The sequence below is a fragment of the Malaclemys terrapin genome, chromosome 19, assembly GCF_027887155.1.
Source record: "Malaclemys terrapin pileata isolate rMalTer1 chromosome 19, rMalTer1.hap1, whole genome shotgun sequence".
In the NCBI taxonomy this organism is placed as follows: Eukaryota; Metazoa; Chordata; order Testudines; family Emydidae; genus Malaclemys; species Malaclemys terrapin.
The window spans coordinates 13,148,708-13,162,122 of record NC_071523.1 but is presented as its reverse complement, the minus strand read 5'-3'; the positions used below and the strand labels follow the sequence as shown (position 1 = coordinate 13,162,122).

General features: G+C 41.6%; 2 protein-coding genes across 2 annotated transcripts in view; both read right to left on the bottom strand.

The window, feature by feature from the left end:
• RERE (arginine-glutamic acid dipeptide repeats) overlaps nucleotides 1-13,415 on the bottom strand; it is a 401,731-nt gene that overhangs the window by 367,881 nt on the left and 20,435 nt on the right. The window lies entirely within an intron of this gene.
• On the bottom strand, nucleotides 7,200-9,705 carry LOC128826196 (uncharacterized). Its single transcript, XM_054009356.1, has 2 exons — nucleotides 9,269-9,705; nucleotides 7,200-8,106 (listed from the first exon to the last, which is right to left on the bottom strand). Exons 1-2 carry the CDS (start codon nucleotides 9,651-9,653, stop codon nucleotides 8,069-8,071), a joined length of 423 nt encoding a protein of 140 aa, XP_053865331.1. The 5' UTR covers nucleotides 9,654-9,705; the 3' UTR covers nucleotides 7,200-8,068.

Below are 13,415 nucleotides of genomic sequence, written 5' to 3'. Positions count from 1 at the left end.
CAAGTACTCCTGTTCTTCTTTTTGTGAATATAACTTGGCATTTTTCTCAATCTTATTGAGAATGGTAGGCTGGTGCAAAAGAGAGGAAGTGGGCAACACAAACATACTAATATTTCTAGTACTAACAAGGGCATAAAGGCAAAATGAATATTTAAATTGCTATTTATATTCCCATTCTCAAGGAACCAGCATTAGTGTGAGTTTGTCTGGAAAAAAAGATTATATGTAATTAACTTTGAGTTTATCATGTGGTAAGTTTTCAGCACAGCAACTGGATACTGGTTAGCTTAATTCCCATTAAGTAATTACCTTTTTGAGGGAAAGCAGCAGCAATGCAAGTTTAACTTGTGTCACAATGTAACAATTTATCTTCATAAATAAATAAAAAAATCTTTCCTGGAAAGTTGTAAGTGGCTCCTTTGGAATCCGCACACTTCACTGGACTCCATGCATTTTAAAAAATAATGTTTACATGAAGGACCAGAATCAGGAGAACAGCTGCAGTCCAGCAAGTAAACTTTTTTTTTTAAATGAAAAAGGCCCATCAATTGTCTCAATAGCAAAAATAGCTCTTAAAACTGCACTAAAATACAAATCCTCGTACTGACAGAATAAAACATCATACATCAACTCCACTACCTATAAAGTACTAAATATGTTCAGACAAGAAGGTTTAACCTTTCATTCAAAAGTGGCTAGTCATTCTATCCAAAGTCCAATGATGCCTGTGTTAGTAAACCATTTAAAAGCAACTTTAAAAATAGGATCTGAAATCTATAATTACAGGGGTGATTGATTAGTTGATTACACTATGTTCATATGCACAAGTCCATTTTCTGGATATATGATTTTGAAGAAGGCATTCTGAAAAACACATAATGCCCCCTGGTGCATCATAAAAGAAAAAGAATTCAACTCGTGTGTCATCAAAGGGCTTCCCACAACACTTAAATGCCCGGTTTGATTAATGGTCTCCTGAAAATGCTCACTTTATTGTTTAATTACCAAAAGTGTAAATGATCAATTACTTTCTCTTCACCAATGCCTCCAGTATCTGCTCACTGAATACTTCACAATCTAGCCAGCAAGAGAGATGACAAAATCTTAAGCATCAAATGCCTGCAACATTACTACCTGATTTAAAAAAAAAAAAAAAAAAAAAAAGGAAGTGTTTCAATCATCCCAGAAGAGCTGATCAATTTGGGTGGCAGATATGCACCAACAAAAATGGTTATTTGTGGGCACAAGTTAAGAATCTGCAATCCACTAAACTGATACACTGCTTTGGAATGCTGAACTCAGTGCTGCCTTAAAAGGCAAGTGACACTCTATAGCATTATTCGCTTTCTCTTAATTTCTCATTTTGCACAACTCTTTAAAAACAATCAAGTAAAATTGTGATCAACTTCCAGATTCAACCCAAGTTTAATCTGTTCTATTACAGATTACGATTTGGTACATACATGTATGTATAAGATAAGATGTCTACAGTAGCACATAATTTTTAGCTGTACTGTTAAATTTTGTTTTGTTTATTTACCTTTACTGAATAGCTAATCTGGGGCAAAGAAAATCTTCATTAAAAAGATGATAGGCCTCAAATATGCTCCAATGACATCCAATGAACCCTCTAGTCAAGTCAGAGAAAACCAGGTTTGACACCCATATTTCTTTATGCAGTATGCAGCTTTTCAAATTTACTTTCTGTATCACAAACAACAACAAAGGAGGGCACAGGCATAAAGCCTTAACAGGACCACTTTTAGAACAGGCAATAAAAAATTAGCTAACAGGGTCAATAACCTCAATGAAAAGCAAATCTGCTTGTTAGGAAGATAGTTGTGAAAAATAAAACAGGACGCTTCTCTTGTAAGATCCAGAACTACTACTATTTTATAAATAAAGTAAACATTTTACATAGTAGGGGGTTGTGTTGACATGGAGAATTTTATTGGTATAACCATAGAAATTTAAATTCACAACCTATCTTGTACTGGTAGAACTTCCCTGTGTAGACAAACCTCTAGGACTAAGATTTTCAAAGACACTTCAGGGATTTGGAGGACCAATTTCCACTAAGATTAATAGGAACTGTGCATCCGAATCTCGTAGGTAATTTGGAAAGTCTCAGCCTAAATATATTGACAAATATTCTGTCTTTTTCCAGGAGAAGGGAAAAGAAAAGTTATAGAATAACTGATTTAAAAGGTAGTTAGATCCTATGAGGTCCTCCAACAACACCAGGGTTAAAGAAACAATGATGATGCAGTATAATTTTATATTTATAAAAGAGATATCCCATCTCCTAGAACTGGAAGGGACCTTGAAAGGTCACTGAGTCCAGCCCTCTGCCTTCACTATCAGGACCAAGTACTGATTTTTTTCCCAGATCCCCAAGTGGCCCCCCTCAAGGATTGAACTCACAACCCTGAGTTTAGCAGGCCAATGCTCAAACCACTGAGCTATCCCTCCCCCTAATTCTGGAGACCTCAGGAGTCCTTGCACCTTTAAGAATCTACCTGTCAGAAGAAAAGTTGTAAGAAAAGAAAAAAAAAAAAAAAAAAAAAAAAACACAAAAAGATAGGTAGATACCTACAGGAAAATGTTGAAATTGAGAGAAAAGACATTGATCCTTCTAAAATTAGGCTAACACGGGTGAGTGATATTTTACATTCTCTTGCCTTGGAACAATTGTTTACAATGTTCTGAATCTTTCATTCTCAGCTGCAGTAGATTAAATGGATTGCTATCTACTAAATACCCACCATATATTTAAAAATAAGATTATACTTTTAATACCAGTCTAATTTTTGCAGTTGATGCCATTCATTGCTAGTGTCTCTTTGTTCAGCTTGAAAAATGAGACAAGGCTGGCCAATTTCCTCTCCAGATGCTAGCAAGATGCTGTAATGTTTGGGTACCAAGTACTGCAGGAGAATTAGTTTAATAAAAACTTGCCTTCACTCACTTTGTTAGTATTGGGCCAGTCCATTCCAGGCAGAGTCCCACTGTCTTACATCTTACTTTTCCTGCCATGAACAAAGACCGTAGGATTTGGTTCACTAGGTTTTAATAGAGAGAGAAACAAATCCTGAATTGTGGGCCTAAACTATCTGGCATTATCTTTTAAAGCCCACTTCCACTACCATGCAATATGGCCTTTCATTTTCAGTTTGATAAGGGCTTGATTTGTTAGATGGCAGAAGATTTTGGCATCTTGAAACTTAACAGAGGCAGGGGGGAAGCACACCAATGAGCCCAATCTGAGAGTACAAATCAATTTACCCACTGCTAAATACTCAAATCTAGGATGATAACAATTGTTCATAAGAGCTGCACAAAGCTGCTTATGTTCACAAGCCAGTGATTAGGCAATCAAAACAGTGCATCAGCTCATTTCCATTCCACAACAACACACACATGCAGAACACCCTCGTATTCCACCATTCAGAACAAAATCCTGCTTTTCTGCAGGAAAGCAGAGATCACACTACTGAATTAAAGCATTCCTCACCCTGTTTCAGTTCCAGCAGAACCTTATGATTTCTTTACAAGTCTGTCCTTTGCTTCTCCACGTTCCTAGCCCTAAGAGAAAATCTACACTGATCACACCTAGCACTACAGAAAAATTCTCTATGGCTTATAACTCATGTTTGTGAACCGATTTTAACATATGGTTCAAGTGAACAGATTGTTTTGTCGTTTTCATACCAACCTAATAACCCAGGGTTCCCAACATCTGTTATTGATTTATATTATAATTACATATTTATTTTCCATCATGCTAGCTGACCTTTTATATATCGGCTATTTGATCTTGAGTACCATTTTGCAGCAACCATGGGACTTCTGTTGTTTCCCATGTGTATGAAAATTATTTATTGTGCACTTCCTAGCAGTTCTCTGCTGCTCCACTGTTAGCCTAGACTCCAGTTCACCTATTTATAGAAATAATTAACTAGTCTTTTTCTCTTCACTGAATAAAACCATGAATATTGAGTTCTGCCATCAATACTTTAGCATTTATAGAATGTTAGAACAGTTTCATAGTTAGAAGTTACAGTGGCTCTTCCACACAAAAAAGAAGACACCGACTGAAGGGGTTTCAAAGTGGATGGGGAGTAGAGGGAAAGGAGAGGTATCAATATTTAATCTTCTGCTTAAAATTTATAAATCGAAGCCTAGTCAGGGTGGTACAACTTGGCAGCTGCTTTCATTTTTATATTCTTACTCTGATTCCACATATTCCTTTTGCATTATGTATTATAGTACATATTTTTAAATCTTAGAAACTAGTCTCTTATAAACCCCCTTATGCTTTCATAATTGAAAAATATTTAACGTTTTACAGGTTAGGAAACATTCAATTTCATCTTTCAGCATGAAAGATGAAATTTAGAAACAAAGTTGATGGTAATATGCTGTTTTTTCCCCTTTTAACGTATACCTTCTTTGCTCTCAGTTCTTTGGGCACACTGAACACGCATTACATCCTCGAACCTGCAAACACTATGTACACATTCTTAATTTTCAGCACATGAAAATCTCATTGCTTTAAAGTGAACAAAAAAGATCAGGCCTTTCCACACATACCATACAAAAGAAGCTAGCTGGCAAGGCCTGCTGGAAACACATAACAGTGTAGACTGAAGCAGCTACCTTGCTTGCCTACTCATTTAAGTCACACACTTAAATTCTAGCTATTAATGTTTCCCTCTGTTGGTGGGAAGGAACTACAGTTAACCACTTGGGAAGGATATAATTGAAGACCGCAATGATGCAGCTCTTACAATGCATAATTTTATGTTTTCAGAGCAGATACTGGGGAAAATACAATCAAATGTAAGACTAGACCCTCTTCAAGGCAAATAGTCCAAGGGTTTTACCAAGATTTCAAATCACGCATGAGTGGTCAGTTTCCCACTGGCATACCCAAATGAAACACCACTGACTTCATATCTGTGTCCCTTTATGCCAGTGGTGAATTTGGCCCACAGGATTAGCCTCCAAGAGGATCATTCACACTTACTGCACTTAATTTCTTACACAGTTAAATGAGAAAGATCACACAGTGACTAACAGGTCCCAAAAATCTGTGGCCAAGATCCCTGATTTTTGTACTACTCTTTTGGCAGATTAGAAATTCTGCAGCAGCTTAAGCTAAATTCTAAAATGAACATTGTGCAAATTAAATATGAAAAGGAATAATGCAATCCCGGAACATTATATTTTTCACTCCTCCCATAAGTTTTCAGTGAATTGCAAGTTTCTTGATTGACAAACTTGTAGCTGAACTGCAGTATTGGGAAGGAAGGTGGAAGTTTTGGTAGCTGAACAGAGGAGCGATCAGGCTTTTGACGATAAATACCAGCCAAGAGAGAGTTTGGAATTGTGATATAAACACATTCAGTAAAAATATCCAGCTAAACTATTAGCAATTAAATAGCTATCTTTAAATGTCAACATTACCAATAGGTTTCAGAGTCATCACTACACAGATAAACGGGGCAATTTATGCCTCTCTTACAGCTAGTGTTTCAGGCTATTTGCAGACTCAAGGAGACGACTGCATTGATTTTCACTTCTCACATGTGGACGTTCTTCTCATAGTCATAAAGGTTGCATTTTTTTTTTTTAATGGAAAGCTTTGATTATGGAGAATTATGCACCAAGAAGCGGATCCTGTTGCTGTAGAATTACAGAATATCTGCAGCCCTGGTTTTAGTTTTTCATTAATAAGGGTATGTCTACACTACGGGATTAATCCGAATTTAGATAATTCGGATTTGAGAAACAGGTTGTATAAAGTCGAAATGAGTGCGGCCACACTAGCACAGTAATTCGGTGGTGTGCGTCCAAGTACCGGGGCTAGCGTCGATTTCTGCACCGTTGCACTGTGGGTAGCAATTCCATAGCTATCCCATAGTTCCCGCAGTCTCCCGCGCCCATTGGGATTGTGGGTTAAGATCCCAGTGCCTGATGGGACAAAAAACATCGTCGCAGGTGGTTCTGGGTACAGCCTCACTTCCTCCCTCCCTCCCTCCCTCCCTGCATGAAAGCAACGGACGGCAGACAACCATTTTCGCGCCTTTTTTCCTGGGTGGGTGAACACTGCAGACTCCATACCACGGCAAGCATGGAGCCCGCTGAGGTCAAGACAGCACTCATGAATATTGCAAACACCTCGCGCGTTCTCGTGGAGTTTATGCTCAGCCAGGACCAGAAAAACGAGGCGAGGCGGCAGCGGCGGCGGCAGCGCAGCGACAAGCATGATGAGGACATGGACACGGACACAGAATTCAGTGAAACCACAGGCCCCGGTGCTTTGGAGATCATGTTGTTAATGGGGCAGATTCTATCCATGGAACGCCGATTCTGGGCAAGGGAAACAAGCACAGACTGGTGGGACCGCATAGTGTTGCAGGTCTGGGACGATTCCCAGTGGCTGCGGAACTTTCGCATGCGTAAGGGCACTTTCATGGAACTTTGTGACTTGCTGTCTCCTGCCCTGAAACGCCAGAATACCAAGATGAGAGCAGCCCTCACAGTTGAGAAGCGCGTGGCGATAGCCCTGTGGAAGCTTGCAACGCCAGACAGCTACCGGTCAGTCGGGAATCAATTTGGAGTGGGCAAATCTACTGTGGGGGCTGCTGTGATGCAAGTAGCCAAAGCAATCACTCAGGTGCTGCTACGAAAGTTAGTGACTCTGGGAAATGTGCAGGCTATAGTGGATGGTTTTGCTGCAATGGGATTCCCTAACTGTGGTGGGGCAATAGACGGAACCCATATCCCTATCTTGGCACCGGAGCACCAAGCCACCGAGTACATAAACCGCAAGGGGTACTTTTCAATGGTGCTGCAAGCACTTGTGGATCACAAGGGACGTTTCACCAACATCAACGCGGGCTGGGCGGGAAGGGTTCATGACGCTCGCGTCTTCAGGAACACTACTCTGTTTAAAGGGCTGCAGCAAGGGACTTACTTTCCGGACCAGAAAATAACCGTTGGGGATGTTGAAATGCCCATAGTTATTCTTGGGGACCCAGCCTACCCCTTAATGCCATGGCTTATGAAGCCATACACAGGCAGCCTGGACAGGAGTCAGGAGCTGTTTAACTACAGGCTAAGCAAGTGCAGAATGGTGATAGAATGTGCATTTGGCCGTTTAAAAGGTCGCTGGCGTTCATTATTGACTCGCTCTGACCTCAGCCAAAGAAATCTCCCCATTGTTATTTCTGCTTGCTGTGTGCTCCACAATCTCTGTGAAAGTAAGGGGGAGACCTTTATGGCGGGGTGGGAGGCTGAGGCAAATCGCCTGGCTGCTGATTACGCGCAGCCAGACACCAGGGCGATTAGAAGATCACACCATGAAGCGCTGTGCATCAGAGAAGCTTTGAAAACTAGTTTCATGGCTGGCCAGGCTACCGTGTGAAATATCTGTTTGTTTCTCCTTCATGAAAACCCTCCCCCTTTACTGACTGATTTTCTGTAAGGAACCCACCCTGCCCCTTCCCCCATCTTTCTTTCAAACCAAATAAAGTCACTATCATTTAAAAATCATTTATTCTTTATTAATAGATTAGAAAAAGAGGGAGGGAACCTGGGTGGTATTTGGGAGGAGGATTGCTGGGAAGGAAAAAGCCACAAAGAAAAGGTTAAAAAAATGACAGCCTTTTGCTTGGGCTGTCTACTGGGGTGGAATGGGAAGGTGTACGGAGCCTCCCCCCCGCGTTCTTACACGTCTGGGTGAGGAGGATACGGAACATGGGGAGGGGGGAGGGTGGAACAGGGGCTGAAGCGGCAGTCTGTTTTCCAGCAGCCGTTCCTGAACCTCCACCAGACGCCGGAGCAGCCCCAGCATTGCATCCTTCATCCTCTGGTCTTCCTGCCGCCATCTCTCATCTCGATCGTCTCTCCTCTCCTCACGTTCACTGACTTCTTTCCTATACTTTGAAACTGTTTCCTTCCACTCATTCAGATGAGCTCTGTCACTCCTGCTGGATTGCATAATTTCAGAAAACATGTCCTCCCGCGTCTTCTTCTTACGACGCCTTATCTGTGATAACCTTCAGGATGGAGGAGGGAGGCTTGAGGAATTTGCAGCTGCTGTAGGGAGGGGAAAAAAGAGAGAATTGTTTTAAAAGCTACATTTTGCAGAACAATGCTTATACTCTTTCACGGTGACCAACACTGTTCACATTACATAGCACATGTGATTTCTGTGCAAGGTCGCATTTTGCCTCTTAATGCTGAGTGCTTGTGGCTTTGCTGCTAGAGATCACAGGTCTGGGCAACAGAATTCGGCTTGCATGCGGCCATGGTAAGCCATTGTTTTACAGCTTCTGCACCCTCCTTTCCCACATACCAAGCATAGCCTGTAGAGTGCTGCAGAAGCCTGGCCAATCTCAGCCAGTTGGGGGGGGGGGGCAGTGTGGGGGGGCTTGTCTGGGCCCCTTCAGGCAAGTAGAGTGCTGCGGTTTTTCTGTTAACATTCAGCAGCACCAGAAAACAAACTAACCCCCCCCCCGCCATGAATTCTCTGGGATGATCACGGTACCCCTCCCCCCACCGCGTGGCTGGTATCAGGGAAGATCCCTGCAGGCACCAAACTACCCCCCCCCCCCCCCCGCCGCCGACCCCCCCCCCCGCCATGAATTCTCTGGGATGATCACGGTACCCTCCCCCCACCGCGTGGCTGGTAACAGGGAAGATCCCTGCTAGCCAAACGCGGAAAACTTCAGGGCCAATTTCCCATCTGCGCTTGGCTAACTGCAGGGAAGGATTTATTTTCCGCCACAGGCAAACAGCCCAGTAGGAACGGCCACCTGTCCCCTTAATTAAGTTCCCGTATTTCAACCAGGTTACCAGGAGTGATATCACTCTCCTGAGGATTACACAACAAGATAAAGAACGGATGTTGCTTGAATGCCAGCAAACACCGGGACCATACGCTGCCAGGCTTTGTCAGGCAATGATACCAGATTACTTGCTGCAAGCATGGCGTGGTCAAGTGTCCTACCATGGCGGAGGGAATAAGGATGCACTGCCCAGAAACCTTCTGGCAAGGCTTTCGGAGTACCTCCAGGAGAGCTTCATGGAGATGTCCCTGGAGGATTTCCGCTCCATCCCCATACACGTTAACAGACTTTTCCAGTAGCTACAGACTTTTCCAGTAGCTGAACTGACCGCGAATGCAAAGTCAGGCAAAGTAATCATTAAAAACCGTTTGCTTTTAAAACAAGTTTTATATTTTAAAAGGTAAACTCACCTGAGGTCCCTTCCATGGGGTCAGAGTCTTGGGTACTGGCTTGGGAGGCTTGGGAGGGTACTTCAGTCAGGGTGATAAAAAGATCCTGGCTGTTGGGGAGAATGGAGTGCTGTGTGCTCTCTGCAAGCTCATCCTCCTCCTCCTCTACCCCATCGGCAGAATCCTCAGGCGTCGAGACTATCCCCGACCCAGAATCCACGAACAAAGGTGGGGTAGTGGTGGCAGCCCCCCCTAGAATTGCATGCAGCTCGGCGTAGTAGCGGCATGTCCGCGGCTCTGACCCGGAGCGACCGTTTGCCTCCTTTGTTTTTTGATAGGCTTGTCTGAGCTCCTTGACCTTCACGCGGCACTGCTCAGAGTCCCTATTGTGGCCTCTCTCCATCATGCCCTTGGAAATTTTTTCAAAAGTTTTTGCATTTCGTCTTTTAGAACGAAGTTCTGCAACCACTGAATCCTCTCCCCATACAGCGATCAGATCCAGTACCTCCCTCACGGTCCATGCTGGTGCTCTTTTTCGATTATCAGCCTGCATGGTTACCTGTGCTGATGAGGTATCTGTGGTCACCTGTGCTCTCCACGCTGGGCAAACAGGAAATGAAGTTCAAATGTTCGCGGGGCTTTTCCTGTCTACCTGGCCAGTGCATCCGAGTTCGGATTGCTGTCCAGAGCGGTCACAATGATGCACTGTGGGATAGCTCCCGGAGGCCAATACCATCAAATTGCGGCCACACTAACCCTAATTCGAATTGCTAAAATCGATTTTGGCGCTACTCCGCTCGTTGGGGTGGAGTACAGAAATCGATTTAAAGGGCCCTTTACATCGAATTAAATGGCGTCGTGTGGACGGTTACAGGGTTAATTCGAATTAAAGCTGATAAATCCGAATTAAAGTCGTAGTGTAGACCAGGCCTAAGTTACAAAACGCAAGAAGATCTGATTCCATGCATTTTACCTGCCAACACAGCAGTCTAAGCTTCTCCAGTAAATCTAGACATTTTGTCTCTCAATTTGCTTCTCCCTTCACTGGCTAAGACCCTCTCCAAATCAAAAAAAGAAACCCTAACCCACACAACCTGCCTAGTATCCATTATTAAAAAGGTAAACAGATGTTTATTCAAAACAACATCATTGTTTATAAAGGATATAGAAACTATATCAGCAGAGAATGGATGTCATTTATTTAGATCGCTTTAGTATGAACCATAAAGCATAACAATGAAAGGCATTCAAGCACAGCAAAACTTGTTAATGGATTTTGATAACAGCAGAAAGGCATCCACTGCATTCATTATTACTGTCGCAACATATTTCACCGTTAATACTAAGCAGATCAAGTTGAATACAATCATACTAAGCACCCCATTTTGACACATTATTTATCTAAGCATACAATTTCTCTGACACACTGTTTATGTTATATAAATGACCATTATGGCAAGAATTTGCAGGTTCACTGTAACAGAAACTATCTTGTTTTAATCCAGCCATCTATTTTCAATGTTCTTTCACCCCCTTCATGTTTTGAAGTGGGACCACATTTTCCAGTCTTCTGTAGAATATTTTTCAGAACATGCCATTAATATTAACAAGTAGTTTCGTCACATCAAGGTAAGGCCTAAGTCAACAGAAACACTGACAGTTATTATACTACAGCTTGTTTTTAAAATTTACCACCATTTACCTACCCCACATTAGAAAGAATCATCATTAGATAGCCCTGCTTGTTCTTGTCATAGAGACCCTGTCCCAATCTAGTATCTTGCATTTTACTCTCATGCAAATATTAGCAAATTAATAGCATGACCCACTACTGTGTATGCAACAAATATTTAACTAACATGCCAACATAACTTTATTCTCGTCAATTTAACCACTGATGAACCTTTTATGAACATAATTTTCTAGGAAGTAACTGGTAATACAGGCTAAACCCAGTGCAAGTTTAATTAAAATACGGTACTATATATAGCAGCGTGCTTACCAATTCTTTCATGCTAAAAAAAAGTGAGAGCTCCTATTATTAATGGCTTTGTTAATCTGGCAAATTGGAGAGCACAGTAATGAGCTGAAGCAGCATTCAACAGACCATTTCACACAGAAAAATTAGTTTCCACAAATTATCATTTGCGTTGGTTGAAGCCTCAGACCCAATTTAAGTTAACTGAAATGTTTATACAGAGTTATGCATTCCCCTATTTAAAAGGAAATCCAGCACAAAACAGCTCACTGTTACAGGCTACCATGAGATTAGACACAAGAAAGCAATTTTCCTTCCCAAAAATGCAGAAGATATACCACTTGGTTGTCATATATAAAATCACCAGTTTGTTTGTAAGCTAAAAACCCTAATTCACTGGATGCAAAAAAGCAGCATTTACTATTTTTAAACACACCTCATCTAATCATTTAAACTTTTCCAGTCTTATCATCAAAGCTGTGAACCTTATACACTAAAAAAGGATTTATCAATCACAAGGCAGAGTAGAAGCACAAATGTTCCTTTTAACCCATGTTGGCTTTTTAAAGTTTTTTTTCTTTAGATACTTAAGCTCTCCAAAACCCTCTGGAATGGTCATCAAATAGGAAAACTGAACAAAAAAGAGCTTTAAAAGAAAAATCTACTGCCCATTCAATACTCCCTCCCCACCTATTTTTAAAACAGAAACTTAGAAATGTTTCAAAAATGCAAAAAAACGCCAGTGAAAGGAAAAACAGTTTCCTTGTTGTGGCCATTCCATAGGCTGTAAAAGCTGTTCTAATTGAAAAATAAATACTGAAGCATTGTCACCAATCAGTGACTGGGTAAGGCCTGCACAGTGATGACTAGACAGTTAAGGTACATGAATAAAATATTTAACAAGCCATAAAGTACAGAACCCACAGCAAACATGGCTCATTTGGACAGCAGGAATAAGGGGCTTGTAGCTACCCACGGGCTTTTCCTCAGTGTATCCCACCTCCCATGAGCGACTAGGTCCCAATTACAGGACTATATCATGGGGAGCAGATTTAAAAATAAAAACCCGGACACACAAATAAATTATGTATACTCCTGGACCATCTGGTCCCAACACCTCCCCGCCCCCATCAAGGAAGCCTTATAATCAGTGGCCAGTGACATCAGTAGTTTCTACTAGGGCTTTTAAACCTAAGGGCATATCTCCATACAAGTTGTACTGTTTTAACTATACTGGCACACCACTCTAGTGTGGATGCAGTCACATTGGAAGTGAGACACTTTATATTGGTATAGTCATTTCCATACACAAAGTGAAAAAACAAACTCATATATGGTAAAGTTTTGTCTATGTAACCACATCCACAGTGGGAGAGTGGAGGAGGTATATAGTTATTCCATTTTATTAAAAAAAGGAACGCCGCTAACAGAAATAAATTACACTGGCACAAAAACTGTGTTTAGACAAGGTCTAACTTTGAAATCAGTCTCTCTTGAATTCAACTGGGCTGCTTTGCACCAGTCAGTCATTTAAGGCCCTATGGAAAACTCAAAGTCTTCTTTTTATTTCAGAAGTGGTGAAACTGTTTAAAACAATAAGTGTTCTAACCAAACTAGAAGGATTTTAAACTGGCCTTCAAGGAGCTAAACATGTCCCTTTTTGAACACACCTTATTTTATGGGAAAAGAGCAAGAGAAACAATATTGTAGAGATTTAGCAAAAGAAGTGGATAGGTCCATCACTGGCTACTAGCCAAGATGGTCAGGGTTAAAAACCCATGCTTTGGGTGTCCCTAAGCCTCTGTCAGATGCTGGGACTGAACAACAGGAGATGGATTACTTGTTCTGTTCATTCCCTCGGAAGCATCTGGCATTGGCCACTGTCAGAAGGCAGAAGAATAGGCCCTTCTTATCTTATGTAAAAAAAAAAAAAAGAAAAGGGTAATAGTTCTTTCCATGTGAGAACAGAAAAGGTTCTCAGATGAGGAAAGGGAACACACATACCTCTTCTGTCAACATAACTGCCAGCATAGATTCAAATCTACATGGGGGTTTTATGTCAGTCAGGGGTGTGTCTCCCCCCCACCAAATACTGGTCTATACACCAACCTCCAAACACACCATTATATACCAGAAATGTGAGTACGCTTCCCAGACAGCATTAGGGTTTCATTCTTGTTCTTGCACTTC

Bases quoted from the DNA above. Each gene is read 5' to 3' on its own strand.
- LOC128826196 (XM_054009356.1), bottom strand. From the start codon at position 9,653: ATGATGGAGAGAGGCCACAATAGGGACTCTGAGCAGTGCCGCGTGAAG. The intron at 8,107-9,268 runs GTGAGTTTACCT...CCCTCCCTACAG, and splicing joins CCCCATGGAAGGGACCTCAG to CAGCTGCAAATTCCTCAAGC.